The sequence below is a fragment of the Phaethon lepturus genome, unplaced genomic scaffold, assembly GCF_000687285.1.
Source record: "Phaethon lepturus isolate BGI_N335 unplaced genomic scaffold, ASM68728v1 scaffold31583, whole genome shotgun sequence".
NCBI lineage: Eukaryota > Metazoa > Chordata > Aves > Phaethontiformes > Phaethontidae > Phaethon > Phaethon lepturus.
This window is the reverse complement of record NW_010527481.1, coordinates 1-18,155: the sequence shown is the minus strand read 5'-3', so window position 1 is coordinate 18,155 and position 18,155 is coordinate 1. Positions and strand designations below refer to the sequence as shown.

Here is an 18,155-nt window from a genome sequence, read left to right as displayed (position 1 = left end):
ACCACGCCGTTGATGTTAACGTTTAGAAGCTACTTGTAATTTGCAGAAACAAACCTGATACGTGCTCTTCTCGGGATTTCTTGAAAACTCATGTCTGAGCTTGTTAATTTGCTGCTGGCAGGTGTTTGTTCCTTGTGCAGCAGAACGCTTCATTTTATCTAGTATCTGTGGTAGCAAATGCCTGAAGACTGTCCTGTAAGTTCAGTGCTGCTAGTTTGCAGCATCTAAATTGGCTGTTTATTACTTTGAATACAAGAATCCCTTTTTATAAATAAAATGCTGTGGGATTTTTAGTGCATGTGCAGAGCAGCTGAGAATGGTGAGGTGACTCCAGCAGCCAATATACGTGGTGGGCGTGATGCCTGCGTAGTGTTGTTCAGAACAAAGCCTCCTTTGCTCCTCTTTTAATACTCTTTCCTTTCTCTAGAGTGAGGCAGAAGTGAATCCCAAAGCTTACCCCCTGGCTGATGCACAGCTCACCAAAACGCTGCTGGATCTTGTGCAGCAATCCTGCAACTATAAGCAGCTACGCAAGGGAGCCAATGAAGGTGAGACCTGTGTGTTGCAAAGTGTGCTAGAAATCATAGCAAGGATTTTGTGAGAAGCTGTGACTTAAAGTTGTCTCTTCTTTCTAGTGGTGAGCCACTAACGGTACATTGATCTGGATATTGCGAGTGTCCCTCTCCTTCCTCCTCCTTCTAGCTTGCTTAAGCAATATTCAGGGACAGAACTAAGCTGTAATCTCTTCAGCATTTATATACAGTTCTGGTAGATGCCCAAACCATGTTCCTGGTGCGTGTCCTTTGATCATGCATGTGGTGGTGTGGCACTGGGATTACCAGATGCCTAGCCAGTTTAGAATTATAAAAAGATTTGCATTCGAGGGGACCTCTTGGAGGTCTCTAGTGCAACCTGCTCTAGAGAGCACCTCCCTTCGCAGTTGGATCAGGTTGCTCAGGGCTGTGCCTAGTCACGCTTCTAAAAAAACAATCCGTAATGATAGAAGCTCCACAATCTCTCGGCACCTATGTCCCATGGCTTAAACTCTTCATACAGGGGGGCGGATGTAAAATTCCAGCATGTCCCCAGCATCTCCCTGAGTTAACAGTCACAGTCTGCAACTTGTCCTTTTTCCTGTGCACGCATGAGGACAGTCTGGCTCCATCTGCTCCGCAGTTCCCTTGAAGTAGTAGTAGAAGACAGCAGCTATATCCCCTGTCCTGCTCCCACCTCGGCCCTCTCTTCTCCAGGCTAACCAAACCCAGCTCCCTCAGTCTCCCCTCATCCATGGTGCAGCCCCCTACCCACCAGCAGCCCTATGCTGGTCTTGCTCCCTCATGAATCTCTCTGCTGTGCTTGACGGCAATGCTGTGCAGAATACCCCAGGTGCGACCCTGTGAATAACCCCCTCCCTGGCCCTATAGCTGCCATTTTCCTTTGGCCTGTCCTCATGCTACCACTAGATCCTCTTTTTTGTGCCAATTTCAACATCTCCTAACGTTTTTCATTAGATGTGCTTCCTAGAAGGACCTAGACTTAACTCTTCAGTTTCTTTCACAGCCACCAAAACACTGAACCGAGGGATAGCGGAGTTCATTGTGATGGCGGCAGATGCGGAGCCCTTGGAAATCATCTTGCACCTCCCTCTTCTCTGTGAGGACAAGAATGTACCTTATGTGTTTGTGCGCTCCAAGCAAGCCCTGGGGCGGGCATGTGGTGTTTCCCGGCCAGTCATCGCGTGCTCCATCACCATCAAGGAAGGATCGCAGCTAAAGCCTCAGATCCAGTCTGTCCAGCAAGCTATAGAAAGACTGTTGGTCTAAATGCCCATGCATTTAAGCGTGTGTGGAATAGGAAAGTTGAAGTCAGGGGGAATTAATGTCTAGCTTCAGTTGAGATAATAGTTTTGATACCAGTGTTTCATTTCAAAACACCACATTTTTGTTTAATAATGGCTTAATTCTGAGTGTTTCTCTCCTCCCCCTTCTTCTCTATAATTCTACTCCAACACATTCATTCTCCTTGTATTACTTTTTGAAAAGTGATTATACAACTGTATTTCCTGTTTGATGCTTAAAAGAAAGAAAAAAAGAAAAACAAGATCACCACCCCACCTCCCCCTGCCCCCTTATCTCCATGTCTGCCTGCCCAGGGCTTTTTTTTAACCTACCCGTTAGCTTACTCTGCGTTGCAGTGTTTCTGCTGAGCTTCAGCCTCTAACAGGTGTGAGTAACTCTCTGTTTCTGAATGGTTTAGTCTACTGAGGATAAGGCATGTCAGTTCCCTGCATAGGGTGTGCATGCAGACTGCTGGGCTTGTTGCTTTAAGTGATGACGGAGCATACACCATGTAGAAGGCAGGCAGCAGCTACTGTGTAGCAGTGGACTGAGACAAGATCAGTACACATGGCACAGCCCTTCCTGAAACTGGACGAGAGACTTCTGTAAGAGGTGTACGGGGAGCAGAAATCTTATGGCAGCGCACAAGGGGAAATCTCTTACCTCGCTTATTTTTAAATACTGACTTTTTAAGAAAAATAAAATTGCTGACAAAGCTAAATATAATTGTCATTCCCTCGGGGAGGCATTTGCAACTAACTGAAGTGTTCCTACTTGTAAAACTAAAGCGCTCAGAGATGGCCTAAAGGCTGCTGCAGTGTAGTAGTTCATACTCCTTCAGATTTTCTTTGTGGACTGTATCAATGAGCTTGGGCTGCCTATGGCATTGAAGTACAAAGCACATGGTAGAGAGCAGCCTGCTGTGGCTGACAAGTAAGTGTGGCTGACCTGTGGCTTTTAGGAAAGCTGCTGTACTATAGTCACCTGACTAAAGACAAACCCTTCAAGTCATGGCCAAGGCAACAGAGAGCAAGTAATTTTTCAGATAAAATAACCTGTATCTCAAGAAGAGAATGTTAGATAATCTCATGTTCTAGAAGAGCGTGAAGCACCACCAGGATTTCTGGATTAGTGGTGGGTTTATGGAGCTAGCTTTAGTTATATGCATATTGTGTAATAAATCCACTTACTGCTCTGAGTAGAAGTCTAAACCTCTGTGTTGGAATGGGTCATATCAAACCTATCTTGTATTGCAGCATGCCAAAGCACAGCTAGCACAGAAAGACCAATAGGTACAACAGCAGAAGGGAAAATAAGTTCTCCTGTAATGTTTCCACAGAGACACTAACTTCATACCTTTAGTAAGTACATCCCAAGCAGGTGAAACCGGCTCACGAAAGACTGGTAACAAATCATGTCTGTGTATTTTTGTAAATGGCTGATCACTAATATCCTTCCTGAGGTGAACCTAATAGAAAGATTTTAGAGCCCTTTCATTTGTATAAAAGTTTAGAAATGCTGTTGTTCACTTCTACTGATGATGACTGTTGAGCTAGTTGTGTTTAAAACCACAGCTTTGCAAAGGACTTTCCCTATTGTACCATGCCAAGACAGCTGATGTAAGACAAAGCACATAAGGAGCAGAAATAAAGGATTCTTGAGCAAGCAAAACTATCTTAATTTTCTGCTCTGAAGCCTTCCATCACCATACCTGTTGAATTTCTGTTTACTACAACAGCCTGCTTAAAAAAAAAAGGCCAGGAGGAAGATCTAATAACCTAGAGAAAACATGCTGTAATCATCCAAAGCCTGGAAAACATTGTGCCTAGGGGTTAGCAAGCCAAGAGAGAAGTTAACAAAGGCACTTGGGGAATGAACATGCACAGAATTAAGGACAGGATAGTCTCACTATTTTACTGCGTTCAAGTCTTGCCAAGACAAGCATTTACAGTAACTTTGCTGAAGGGCAAAATAAATTGATTGCTTAGACAAATCTTTATTAAAAATAAGTACTATGATGCAGAGTGATTGGAAGTATAATAGACTACACAGCTTTAATACTGCAGAGCTCAACATGGGCTAACTGCTTTTCTGAGGAGCTGTGGAGGTAGAAGTGAGCAGCGTACTGGCACAGCAAGGGTGGTCAGAGTGCCAAGAGAGTGGTCACAGCTGGCTCCCATACATGTGCCACACTACAGCACTGGCGCAACCTTAACAGATGACTTAATTCTTCGATAAGTTGCTTAATAATTTGTGTGCCAAACACAGAAATCCCTGAACACTAAAACACCACACAGACCAAAATGGACACCTCATGCATCCCATAGAAAGCTACAGTTTAGCTAAACAGTTAGTACTGTTTCCTAGAGCAAAGGCAATGACTGTTTATTGGTTCTAGTCATTTTGCACTGCAAGACAAGTAGGACAGGCCAGGTGTGGAAGTTTAAAAACCAAAACATAGCCCAGATGCAGCCTCCATAAGTACGATTAAAAAAATAAAAATACCAGAGGTAACAAGGGCTGCTCTCTTCAACTTGCTATTTTTCTATTTTTAAAGCACAGATTTAAGTACGGAAGTCTACACAATAGTCTGACTCATACTTGCTACAGAGGTGGAAAAGCGCTATGCCATCTCAGTAATTTAATTGGGGTAAGTGCTCGCAGCCTTCCAGGGAACATGACTTTTTTTTTTTTTTTTAAGCCAGCTTTTGCTATTACCATTTAAAAATGGAAGACCTGGCTGTGCACCTCGGTGAAGTGCTGGCTTTTTGCCCAGAGGAATGGCTACTGCTTCCCAGTAATGATTTTCTCCTTTATGATCCACTGGTAATCTTTATAATGCCGATGGTGGAAAAGAACCCAATTTGATTACAAGTACTGATACTGACTGGCTGTTCTAGAGAGTAAGAGAGTAATACACCACATTTATACCCTCTGTTTAGTACACAGACCTGACCTGCTGCTTGAATTCATGTGGTGCCATTAACACAGATCATTCTGTTTTCTTATACTGAAGTGCGTTTTGCTGTCTTTATGATGCAAAGATGGTATAGCCAGTATTGCAAAGTACGAAGTCCAAAAAAACTTTTATTATAAAACCAGGAAGGCACAACTGTGTTTACTTGCAGTGGGTGACCTGAGTTAGCAGGGAATTTAATTCTGGCTTTGGCTACCGTGAACAGAATCCAAGTTTGCAGACACGTTTCACACCTAAAAGTAAAAAGTTTCTCCGCTGCTAGATTCAGCAAGATTAAACAGACACAGCATCCACATAAGACAACCAAAACTTTAAGCAGATGGAATTCAACCAGGGCCTTCTGCTCCTGCTTAGTGCTTATTAAAGTATTCGGTTAGTGCATCCATGAGCTCCTGCTTCTTCCCCCCACCCTTCAGCCGGTAAAACCTGCATGCGTCCTTCAGAACAGGTACAGTGAGCTTGCCTAGAGTGCCCTTCTGCACATGACTGCGCAGCTCATCTTCTGAGACTTCTGCCTTGGGCCTCTTCTCAGTTGGACCATCAGAAGCTATAAAGATAAATTTTAGATCACCAAGATAGAAAAAAGTTTCTTAATAGCAAGACATCAACGTTTCTTTATACATACCACAGTTAATGGCTGTTAGCACATGGTACTTTAACAGCTACCTACACGCTCACAGACCTAGTTTCCGCATTTTGTTTTACAAAGTAGGTGTCACTCACTACGTAGGTGATACTGTATTTCATTGACAGGAGCGATCTCAAACTCGAGTATGAAATTTCATGTTCTGATGGAAAATAGCTCCCAAATGAAACTGTTACGGGATTCTCACCTAGACAGCAGAATGCATTTATTTCACAGGGAGCTCAGCTAACTGACGCTCCCACTTTGTGCAAAGTTCCAACCACACATGTAGTCAGCATTACTTAAATATTTAGACCTAAAGATGCCCATCTTGTACTTGCTAAATAGCCCATGCATAAAAGTCTGCTTCCTCAACCCGGAATACAAACTGAAAGCAAGAATGATTTTACTACTCTGTCATAAAAAACAAAGATAATAAATATATAAATACACACAATAATATATATATATATGTACTCTACATATATATATACACACACACACACTAATTTACCCACATTGCTTCCTATACTGCTACGGGTTTTCACTAAGTGGTTTCTCATTCCAGCAGTTCTCTAGCTGGATACCACAATATCCTCTACTCCCTAAGAATCACCGCTGGATATAAGTCCTCTTTGTTGTGGAGATGTGTAAAGAGAGTTGTTGCACAAGCAGGTTCTCTAAACTCTCAGACAAACTGAAAATGCAGAAGCCTCTAAACAAAGAATACAGCCACAGTGTTATGCATCTGCACTATCATTACCTACCTGCTTTTCGCCTTATAGCTTTCCCATCAGGATTGTAATCAGGGGGATAAACCAGCTGCTTAAACTCCTCTACCAGGTCGCCCAGCCTGTGGTTCATCTCTTCAGACTTCGGCACTGGCAAAAGAGAAAGATTTGCTCTCTCAAAAATGGAATGATCACAGGAAAGTCCGAATGAGGCTACCACCACATATAATTGTGCTTCAGTGATAGCTAGCATGCAAGCGTCTTGTGAGCATGCAAAATGCAAAGAGTTACGTTATGATAATCACAAATGAGAAATTAGCTCTTGATAATATCAAGAATTTGTATTATACACATGTAATTGTCTCACAAATACCCCTGAACAGGTAACATACACAGAACAAAACTGACGTGGTGGAAGTGATATAGATCTCCTACGTGGTTGCACTGTTACCTAGGTCTAATCTCAAACATTTAAAATGCTACAGGCTACAAGTAGTTTGAGGCAGAACAGCTTGTTTCTGTATTGGTATGATATCTAGCACTGGGACCTAGATTATTTGTTAGGTATCACTTCAGAAGAGACAAGTAGTTACTCTAACATTATTCAAGGAACTTCCCCTTCAGGAGTAGGTTTCTATCCTTTGACAAGATATTCGTATACAGCAACTCTCACAGCCACAGGGTGGCATCATTGCCTCCTAGCAGAATAATTCTGTAAGTAATTCTGCCCATTTATCAGACTGAAATATTAACCAGACTCTTGAAGAGAGGAATTTCAGAGAAAACATTTGTCATTATTAAAAAAAGTGATTAAATTTTATTTTTGGAGGGTAAAGTGATCTATTATTCCTTTATCTTAAGAGTAATAGCATTAGAAAGTAAGGTTTCAATATTTTAGAATGGACACATCCAGAATTCTACATTTTGGAACTGCACACAACTACAGTATTTTTTTAAAAGACATTTCGGTTTGTAGTAGCATGTCTCTGACTTAGAACGGACAAGGACAAGAGCTCTCTACCCCACCTCCCTTCACACCCACCAATAATTCTCACTTGTAAGATCCTTAGCTTGTTCTGGTTCCAGCATATCCAGTGCCAAAGCCTCCAGATTCCTGAAGTGCTGCTGCAAAACTGGGTTCTCAAAGCTGCCAGTCCTGTCAAGAATCCCCCAAAATGTCAATGCATGCTGCCAAGAAGACAGGCAAGACACGTAAGATCTACCACCAGCTTATTTCTAAGTAAAACTGCCCTCTTTCCCACACAAAATCCATCTCATCGGAAGAACTGCTTTTCCTCTTTTCAATTTACCTGCTGAATCACTATCCTGTCATGCATCCATAGCATTAGAAAGCTGTGCAAGACTTTGAAAGCTGTGCGAGATGAAAGGAAACAGTGGCATTCTAGTTTAACAATAGTTACGCTACTTTCCACACACCTATGAAAAAATCTCCCATAAAAGCACTTCCTGAAATTTATCCTATCAATAATGAAAAAAGCCTAACTATTCTCTCTAAAGTGCTCCAATTTAAACGATCCAGGTCTGATCTGCAATAGATTGACAGAGCCACAATAAAATGTGATACCTCTGCAACAAATGACAACAGCCCAGAGAACAAGAGCAATTCTATAAAGAACTCCAGAATGTGCTACATAAAACATGTGGCATCTGGGTATCCAGAATGATTAAGAATAAAGTTTGGACAAAGCTACTGCAAAGGGAAGCAATTTGCATCAAAATGTCATCTCATGGACACCACAGCTGAACAATGTGTGCAACAGAGAGAGCAACTGTTGTGCTTTCTTCCCCATGCCACCTCCCCCACCCCCACATGCTATTCTTCTCCATGTACCTGTACTTGAAACGGAGTTTTTGAATTATTTCCTTCATTTTGTCCACCTGCTCTTGACTGGCTGGCACCTTTTCTGTAAAATCAACATTCCGTTTGTCATCTGCATATGGTAGGAAAATGATGTGGAAACCTACACAGAAGACAGAGAGCAGGAGAACAGTTACGCAGAACCATGGCCTCAGAACAATAATTTATGGCAAAGACCAAGATGCTTATAGCTGAGTCTGATGACTCCCCAAACTAGCTAGACATTTTGTTGTAAACAACAGCAATTCATAATACCTCCTAGTACCTACAACATGACACTCAATCCCAATCTCAATGTACATAACCAACATCACTAATGGCTTTTTGAAAGACACTCGAACTAAATGCATAGCTAATAGCTTGAAACTGGTAACCTGCTTTTTAGACAGATCAACTTGTCCACCTTCCCCAGGTCTTACCAGAGACTTGAAAAAAGCTCGACTGAAAATTAAGTTAATGCCCACATGTTATTTCTGAAATGCTTTATTTCATCCACAAGCAGAGTTATTCTTCTACTTTACATCCTCCTAGCAGATGATTTTCAAGTTAAAAAGGTGAAAAAATGCAAAACAGAACAAGTGTGCCTTTGCTCCCTAATCGTTCCCCACTCAGCTGGTAAGGTGTGAGGCTCAGTATATAAGATTATTTATTTAATGCTTTAAAATGTATCCAAGGATACAATAAAATGCAGAGAAAGACATTGCATCTAGTTAGCAAACAAAAAAAAAAAGGGCTTTTAATTTTTTAGATCAGTTAATTGAATCTGCTAAGAAGAGGAGGGAAAATATTGCAGCCATGTAACACCCAAGCAAGCACTGATGCAACTAGGGTTTTAACACAGATTCAACATCAGATATTTACAATGACAAAACTGAAGAAAAGGCATGTTGGAAAGCACCCTCACCAGTTTTAGGGGGAGCAACACTACGAATATTTTCACGCAATACAGGAGGCTATTATGCCGACTGCATCCAATCGTGCAGGGAAAGGCAGCGTCTCTTCCCATACCTGGAGGGGCTATCTGCACTCTCTGCTCATCCAACTCTTCCTCCTGGGGAACCAGGGCCACGAAGCGAGGGGGCGTGTTCTGGCGCATGGTGTATCTGCACAGTGCCATCACCTCTCTCTCCAGGCACTTCATCAGTAAGGCATTAAATAGCGTTGTACTCCCTGCAGAGTAAAGACTGTATTGGTCAGATTGACAGCTTTGCTCCTTTGTTCAGAAACGTAACCCTAGGTATTACAGTTTCAAAACCTGTGACTCCTTTGAAATGCTTGCAATATTCCAGAGGTAAAAAACAACTTTTGGAAGGTGGATCCCTTGAAAATTAAATAATTAAGTGTCTCTCCTGCCCAGAGCAGTGATTGTTCTGGTGAAATAACTGAAATCACTAGCATCTGAGCAATGAAATACAGTTGAAAATTGGGAACAGGTATCTACAAAGACTCCTTCTGGTCTGGTGGGACATCATAGTATCAACATGTCTTAGGACAGAAGTAACACGCTAAGAATTCAGACTGCAATATTCCTCTCAAGGCACAAGTTTGCTTTGTATTTTACCAGATATAATAGTCAGCAAAAGACTGACATGTAAGTGTTTGATTCAGCAAACTGCTAAGCTAGAGAAGCTAGTGTAAAGGTTCTTCTTTAGTCAGAAAACGCAAAGCATCTGGTCATAACTCAGCCCTCTTTATCCACTGGAAGACTGAGGCACTGGAGTTTTTTCTTCACGACTGCAGCTTAGGATTGATTGATACTATATTTCTAGATAAGCAGACTTACATATACACATAAAAAGGGAGAAAAAGCAGTCCTAAGCATCCTCTCCTTCTCTCTTTACAAGCCCGTAAGGTGTTAATTCAACGGTACTTCCCAAGTATTGTGTTCTCACTCTTAGCTGATATGGACTTAAAAACAGCTTCACTAGACTACATCTGCTTCATTTGTTTAGCTGCTTGTCATGGCGGATGAAACATGAAGCCCAATCGGCTCTTCTGCTATTGAAGAAAACAAGAATTAACTGCAGCTGAGAGGGGCAATAACAGTTAATTCTATACTTTTTAACATTGGCAAGTTTTTAAGGTAGACAAATACTTTACACTCAATGATCTCTACTCAAACAGCCTATGAATCAGCTGGTTACCCTACTGCAAGGTGGTGAATCTTCTCTTGCCATCTTTACTTACCACTTACTACAGACTCCTCAGGATAGATGAACTGGGAGGGCTTGATATGGTGGTGCTGTTTTAGCATTGAAAGTGGTTTGAAGCCAATCAGAAACAAGCCCGGAGAATCAAACCGTTTTAATTCTTCTGTTTCCTCTTTCTCCAGCACAATCTGGCGGTTTCCGTATGTCTAAACCAGGGAAGAACAGATAGCAGTGCTGCCAGCATAAAAAAAGGTGGAGGGGAAGAGGAAGAGAATGCAATTGCTGTCTTCCACTACTGGAAGAGGGTTATAGACAAGATGGAGCAAACGCTCATCATTAGCATACACTGAAATGGCAAGTCACAGTCTGTGACCACTATCCCAAGGGAAAGTCCACCTGGGCATTAGCAAAATGCACTTTCCTAAGACAACAGTTAAGCCTTGGCACAAGAGGCTGTCACATCTCATCACTGGAGCTCTTCAGAGCTGTCCCAAACAAACCCTGAGCGACCTGATCTGGTTTTGTGAGTCTTGCTCTGGGCTGAGTTGAACCAGACATTTTTAGAGGTCCTGTCTGATTCTAAACTTGCTTCAGCAGATGCATGTCAGCTACCTACTCCTGGCAGAAACAGAGACCCGGAAACAATGCTTTTGAAGCGTCATTCATACATCACAAAAATGAAAACATATTGTAGTCCAGCTGCTAAAGTTAGATATCAGTTAATACTCAGCTGTTCATCTTCTGTACTTTATTTCAAGAAATTAATGTCCAGTATAAGATTAAATATTAAGTTTATTTAAGACAACAAGTTTAAAAGCCTTTGGCATGGAAGGACACACAAAGTGCACTTGTGACAATATACCTAGCAACTGCATACCCTGCTTCAAAATAAGGCTGTGCCTAAACAGAATTTGACATTCAATCTACATCAGCCAAACTATCAAGCAGGAAGGCAAAGCAAAGAACAAAATAACAACACAAAGGTAACATGCTTTTTTTTGTTTGTTTGGAAAAGAGCTCCACCCCCCCTGTGATTCACATTTAAATGTTTAATAAAATGGACAAAATCTGTTCTTAATGAAACAAAAGATAGCACCAGCAACAATAGCACAAGGCCAGATAAGGTTGTAACCAAGGTGATGGGGGAATCAAACAATAATTAGAAAATAGGTTAGTGATAAGTTGTAAAAATGTAACTATAGGAACAGGTTATGCACCAGCAATGCTGCTCAAGAACCCACTTAACCCTTTCCATCTTGATTTAATTATCAAGGAATCAATTGATGTGTAATATTGTGATTATAGTACTATGTTTTGTTTTAATAATGAGTAACTAGGCAGAAGGAACAACTTGGTCAGTTTCATCTAGACAATGGTTTAATGAAATGTAATTTTGTTGTCTTGAAACAAAAGACTGTAGAATGAATAATTACTTATCGGACCGACAGCCCATGAAGGCCTACTTAGTGTTGCCAAGTTTAAATGAACTTTGTAGGAAAGGTAATTCGGGCGAGGGGACATAGCGACCACCGACTCAAGGACTACCCACTCAAGAAACCCTCCGACTCAAAAGATCAAGGAAGTCAATTTTTAGAAAATTATAGTGAGCATGCATAGTCATTTACATGTTAGGCGAAGAATTTTTAACCAATCATTGTATAGAGGATAATGAATATGTATTTGTATATCTATAAAAGAATGTTTCTTAGACTGATTGAAGGAACACGATTTTGGGAGGAGCTATCCCCCGTGTTCCTGGCGCTGTGAATAAAGAATGCCTGCCTTTTAACACTACATTGGTGTTACGAGGTTTATTCCCGATTTCAGTGACAAGGTCAGGCTCTGACAACCTGGTACTGCCTTACAGAAAGAAATGACCAGTGTCCCTGAGTGCAATTCCACCAGCAACTATGCTTTCCCTTGAGTCATACCAGAGAAACAACCCACTCTCATTCTGCATAGCTTACAAAGTGACCAGACTATGCCCAGGGGCATACAGATGTAAATATTTCTGCATCTGTTCTTGAAAGTGAAATACAAACAAAAGCAGCAAGAGGATCTGCATGTCCTCCTCCACATCACAGAGACAGGCACACAATCAGTACGTTACCTGAGCCCTTTTTGTGTCACTAAGCAGAAGCAAGCTGCCTGTTTTTCCATTAAACATCCTTGTTTTTGTTTTAACCGGTTCATTACTTTCCCGATAAAGCTTCACTGGATAGGGCTTATAAGCTTTTTGAACAAGGTTGTAAACACCAACTGAAAGCGACAGATCTTTGTTCAGATACAGATTTAACCTGTGTAAAAAAACAGATACAGACTTGAGACTTCCAAAAGTTCACTTTTGCAAAAGACAATCATCTCCTCAGACAACTTATTTGCTCTGACCTCCTCCTATTCTCCTACCCTCAAAATCACATGTATCTCTGGAAACATACTATTACTTGAGTCATAATCTCACTGGTATGAAAACATTCTTGCAATGCTATCACATCTGGTCATAAAAAATATTTAAATTTATTTAACACAAACAGTTTACCATATTTCTTTCACCTTTTCTCACTCTGAAGGGCAGCTACGCTCAAGCAGAGCACAGGACAAGTTCACATTTGGGCACCTCACTTGTGCTTAATGCAATGTGACCTCTGAATTCACACAGCTGTTCATGCAGAAGGAAAAATTCCCCAAAAGAACCCCATCAAGACAAACAATACCACAATTTAAGAAAAAAAATAGTCAGAAGTTAAAGAGAAATTCAGAAGTAAAGGTTTAAAATTAGAGGTAATCTTCAGGTTCTCAGAGCAGAACAGTGAATTACTGTGCATGTTACTTCCTCTCCTCTAAATGGTATCACTGGTACGAGATTCTTCTACTCAATTATTAAAAAACTTGAGGAACATTCCCAGAAGAGGAAAATAGAGCTGTGCACAGGAGCAAGAATGCCAGTGACAACACCTCAGGTTGGGATTTTTTTTTAATATATATTAAAAAAAACTAGGCTGTGAAGTTCATTCCCTTGCTTTGCTTCCACATCACTCTGCTATGAACTCACTCATTTAAAAAAACAACTGTTATGGACTACGTGGTTCCAAAAATACTTTCTGTCTGCTTTGTCAAGATCCCTTTAATATCTCTGTAAGTATCTCTAATCTTTCAGTAGGAGATCAGAAATATCAAGGCTGTGTGAAGCCACACCAAGTGCCTAGACAGACTGGCCACATATTACTATTTAATAATAGGCCAAAATACCTACCAGTCACATTGAGATTAATTTTTTCTAAGTTAACATTAGTAAGAAAAGCCTCAGTTCAATCAGATTTCACTATAAACTGACCATTTTACATGGCACAGGTTTTTTTAGAAGTATTTTACTTGGCAATGATGTAATTTTTTGAAAAATTATCATTTCTGGCCAAGGTCAATACAGGAGATATTACACAGAGCAAAAAAGAAGGCCTAACTTCACTCTCCACTCTTTTCATCCACCAAGGACAAACACCCTTGGAAGCTACAAAAGAAACACCAGTCTTGGAATAAGGAATTAGGACTGAGGAATGTTAAGCACTGATACCTTTATAGACCAATCATTCCAGAAGAGGGAGGCGAGATGCAGTCTAAAAATAACATCGGGTGCCTTCAGTGAATGAAATATCGTAACTAGGCACAAACCTGACTAAAGTCCGTTTCTTTGTCTCCTTTGCTCGTACTTTCTTCATGAGATGTTCCAGTTTCCCTGACTCCTCAGGTTGGATTCCAACGTCCTCATCCTCTGCTATGTTTATGATATCCCTGTAGAACAAAGAGATAGCAAACCCTCCAGGCTTCTTCAAGTGCATCAAGTCCAGGATGATACCTAGAAACAATTTAAGAGATAGAAGGAGAATCACAGAAACTGCTTTTTTCTTGCATCGCCTGTTTCTCAACACTCTGAGATTTCTCTATCTAAGCAGAGAACTTAAGCAAGAATAAAATCCAAATTGCCATCTGCACCAGATGTGAAAGTTTCTAGGGACAGAGGCAAAAGGCATTCTTCAGCTTCACTCAAAACAACGTAGCATAGAAAATGTTTCCTCCCTAATTAAGAATCTGGACAACACTGTGTATGAAGCAGCTCTCAGAAGCTCCTACAAAACATAATCTTACCTCAGGCATTGAGGGAAGTACAGAAATTCCCCTTTCCCAGTTATAAGGGCTAATGGATTAAGGCAGCCTCACAGCTTCTAGATCCAGCACATCTGCTGAACTCCAAAAACACTGGTTTTCCCAGTTACATAGCTGAAATAGTGAATCATTTGCTCTCTAGTCTCTGAACTCAGGTTGCTGTTCTTCAGCTAGTTCAAAATGGAGCCATTAAAGTAATTTTCCTTTGGTGTTAACATAGTGTTATTATTCCCTTCCTGGAAAATGGTGGAATAATAAAATAGAGTTTGTTTTCCACAGCCCTCTCAAGTCCTGATTTATACTATCCGAGAAGAAAAAGAGATCCTAGAAAATAAGTGTTAGTTGTTGGGATACCAGATTGGATAACAGATTTTCTAATTTAGATTATATACCCAGTTTCTAATGTAGAAAGCTCCAGAAAGATTCCATAGTTCTGATGATTTTACATTCTTTTTCCATCACAAATTTGCAATGCAGTTAACATCTGCTGCAAGGATATATCACTTTTATTCTGCCTGAAATTAAAGGGGAAAATAATGACCTGTGTCTCTCAGATCACCAGCTCTGGTCCTGGCCAGCTTGGCTTTAGCACTGTCATTGGCATGAGGGTCATCCTCGTTGGTGAAAAGCATGATCCTTTTGTGGCTCAGTCTGACTCGGACATCACTGAAGAGATTAGAGCAGGCCCAGAGTGCTTCACCCAGTGAATAGTCGGCGTTGTGGCCAAAGGTGTCACGGAAAAGTACTCGTCCTCTATCTCCCTTGTATTGGTCCAGCTCTAGAATACGCTTCGCACCTAGGGGCAATAACCGCATTCGTATGCATTAGAAATACTGAAAGAAGTACCACAAACTCTTCTAAATGCACTGAGGGTCCCTTGCAGCTGACACCTGAGTAATGTCCCCTAGCACTTCTGTGGCAGTGCCCTTCCAACACCTGGCTAAGAAGACTGTTCAGCATAGCCTAACATTTGCAATATCGCATGCCAGTTACCACTTGAAAGCACATACTAGGGCCTAAAGGACACAAAGTGCCCTGGCACCAATGTGAGGCTCTTCCTGCTGGAGGAGGGAAACAGTCAGGGATCAATGTATCGCAAACCCTCTGCGCTGAAAGGACAAGTGCTCAGCAGGCAAGGCAGCAATTGCACCTGCTGCAGAGGCACGGCAGACTGCTGCACCACCAGAGAAAGGAGAGGAGGTGAAATAACATCCTGCATCTCCACAGCACATTGGGAAGGTGGAGAATTCCTCTTGCTCCCTTGCCCCACATGCCACACAGAATCAACCCAGAGGTTAGATGCAGCCCATAGATCACCACATGGAGCACAGCAACATTCAGGGCAGGTATCCATGGCCTTTTTAAAGCTCTGCAGGTTACTCCAGCCCAACTATGACTCCTTTTTCCCACCCGTCTAATAGCAGATTCTCTGTTTTCTCCCGTAACTCTACCAAGGGAGACAAGCTTTCATTTTTTAGCTACTGCATTCTGCAGAGGTTATTCCTTTGTCCTTCACTCAAATTCTGTTTATTTAATTCTGTTCTATTGTATTTGAAATCTCATCTGAAAATGTCTTTTCCTCCCCTATTTACTATTTTATTTTCATCTCCTCAGATGACATTTGATTAACAGCATAAGCATTCATAATTATGTACTACATAATAACTAACTATAGTATTTCTTCCTTCTCCAGCACATGCTGCTCTCCAGGGGCAGCAAATACATAATTCTCTTCCTTTTTAACAACACCCACCTTTCACCTGCACTGCCTTTATCAGGATGGCAAAGCTACTGCCTCTAACACAGGGAAAAGGGCAAGGAGGAGGAAAAAGGATGAGCGAGAAGCCTAAGGTGCTTGCTGCCAGAAAAGGGAGAAGAACCTAGGGCAATCTTGTCAGGCCCCTGTACTAACTAATTCTGAAACTAGGACAAGGCACAGCTCTTACAGGAGAATCCCATGCGTTATTAAAGCATGATAGCAAGAACACTAACATACACCTCCTAGTTAAGACAATAAAATAAAACCTCGTCAGAGATACAGGTTGTTATTAAAAGCAAGTAGACAAAATCCCTCCATGAGACTCTCTGCTGTCAGAGAATCTGTCACCACTAGCATACATTCTTTGCACTCCTCCTACTACCTTTTCTAATTCAGCAACTGGCTCTCATTATCAAGCACATACTAGGTCATTCTAAGAAATTCTAGGAAAATGGAAGAGCTAAATTCAAGAATTGTAAAACTTATTATGAAAATAAGAGACAGAATGCTCTAAACAGGTAACACACTGGACAACCCGCTCTAGCTGACCCTGCTTGAGCAGGGGCTTGGACAAGATGACCTCCAGAAATCCCATCCAACCTCAGCCATTCTGTGATATTCTCCATCAGCTGGAATCCGTGATACCTTCACAGGTACATGCACCTTTCTGAAGCACAGCAGAGACATGACGGGCTTTCAAGAGCTCTGTTGAGATCCTCTTAGCTTTAGCTGACAGCAAGTGAACCACCACATTAAAATAGAAGAAAAGACATAGGAAAGGGATCTGAACCTACTATAACAGAAAAAGCTAAGCTACCACTAAGTTTCTAAGCTTTCAGTAAATTTCTAAAACTATCCCCCTCCAACAACACATCTCAGTAACAGGAACATTTTTATTTATCTGATACCTCTTTGTTTTCAGACAGGTCAGTTACTAACAATGCTACTACAGAGATTTCCTTACTCTACCTTTCTACATAACCTTCATATCACTATACTGCCTTTACCTGGATTGTCCAGCTCCTGAAGAACATAGATGTGCTTGAAATCTGCTGAGTTCTTGTTCTTCTCTGTACCATAGAACACAACACTTAACAGGTCCCTGTCACTACTAATAATCTTGCTTGTATACACACTCCGGATGCACTGGAAAACAATGCACACAGGTTAAAATATGAAGGAAATCAGTTGCAGCAAGGGTACAAAAGTTTTGTCTTTGGCAAATAGCAGCTTATCCAAGTAGACTCTAGCAAACAAAAGAACTGTGACAAATACTTTAAGCTAAATTCACCAGGAGAAAGAATTTGTAATCTTGTTTTTTTGAGGGAATTTTTTTCGGCACACAGCCTTATGTTTTTTTTCATCAGCATTCCCTTTCTACTAGCAAGATCAATGAAATAAACATCTCTCAAATACACCACCCTGAACGTGGATTGATTGCTCATTCTATAAATATTTCCCTCACCGAACTCTAGACATGGCCCACCAGGCAACGTGTGGATCTTTCCAAACCCACAGCCATTCAGCAATCTGAGTCGCTCGAGTTTCACAGGGACCTTACACCAACAGATCAGGCAGAGCGACAACCAGGTAGCCATACCCCTGGCGGTGCCAAAGGCGATCCCCGGAGTGTATGTGAAGCCCCCCGAGGCTCTCTGAACAGCCTTACCCGGATGGTCATGTCAAAGGGAGTCACTCCGTCCCCGTCGGACTCAAACATGGCCCTGGAGGCATCGACTAAGAAAATCAGGCTGTCCCGACCCGAGAACCTGTAGTCCGCTACAGAGGAGGGGGGGAAACACTTTTAGCAACGGCCCCCTTCCGCCCGCTGAAGGCGGGCAGCGCCAAGCCCGCTGACCCCCGAGGGCAGCGGACCCCGGGCTGCCCTCCAGGAGGGAAGGGAGTTCCGGGGCCTTACCGACCTCGTCACCATCCTCATCATCCGCCTCTCCGCCATCCTCCTCCTCCTCCTGCTGCTCCTCCTCCTCCTCCTCTGGCCCCTCGCTCCGGTAGTAGGACACCCAGTCCGACATGG

General features: G+C 41.8%; 2 protein-coding genes across 4 annotated transcripts; one reads left to right on the top strand and one right to left on the bottom strand.

Moving 5' to 3' along the window:
* Positions 1-427: 427 nt before the first annotated feature.
* NHP2L1 (NHP2 non-histone chromosome protein 2-like 1 (S. cerevisiae)) lies at positions 428-1,823 on the top strand (the record flags this gene model as incomplete). The annotated part of the gene is made up of 2 exons (XM_010283401.1): positions 428-548; positions 1,561-1,823. Coding segments are annotated over 2 exons (384 nt in total), but the record flags the coding sequence as incomplete, so codon positions are not given.
* Positions 1,824-5,122: 3,299 nt separating this feature from the next.
* On the bottom strand, positions 5,123-18,153 carry XRCC6 (X-ray repair complementing defective repair in Chinese hamster cells 6). Of its 3 annotated transcripts, none has more exons than XM_010283398.1 (12): positions 18,039-18,153; positions 17,790-17,899; positions 17,128-17,266; positions 14,903-15,157; positions 13,870-14,053; positions 12,311-12,497; positions 10,238-10,406; positions 9,059-9,220; positions 8,024-8,153; positions 7,227-7,327; positions 6,208-6,321; positions 5,123-5,362 (listed from the first exon to the last, which is right to left on the bottom strand). In XM_010283398.1, the coding sequence occupies exons 1-12, from the start codon at positions 18,151-18,153 to the stop codon at positions 5,166-5,168; spliced, it is 1,863 nt and encodes a 620-aa protein (XP_010281700.1). In that variant the 3' UTR covers positions 5,123-5,165. The 3 variants fall into 3 exon arrangements, with proteins under 3 accessions (XP_010281700.1, XP_010281701.1, XP_010281702.1); XM_010283399.1 differs by having other exon boundaries at positions 17,790-17,914; positions 18,078-18,153; XM_010283400.1 differs by having other exon boundaries at positions 17,790-17,911; positions 18,081-18,153.
* Positions 18,154-18,155: the final 2 nt, after the last annotated feature.

Excerpts from the sequence above, each read along its gene's own strand:
- XRCC6 (XM_010283398.1), bottom strand. The coding sequence starts at position 18,153 with ATGTCGGACTGGGTGTCCTACTACCGGAGCGAGGGGCCAGAGGAGGAG. Across the intron at positions 12,498-13,869 it reads AAGAAACGGACTTTAGTCAG|GTTAAATCTGTATCTGAACA; the intron begins GTTTGTGCCTAG and ends TTTTTTACACAG. Across the intron at positions 7,328-8,023 it reads AAACTCCGTTTCAAGTACAG|GACTGGCAGCTTTGAGAACC; the intron begins GTACATGGAGAA and ends GATTCTTGACAG.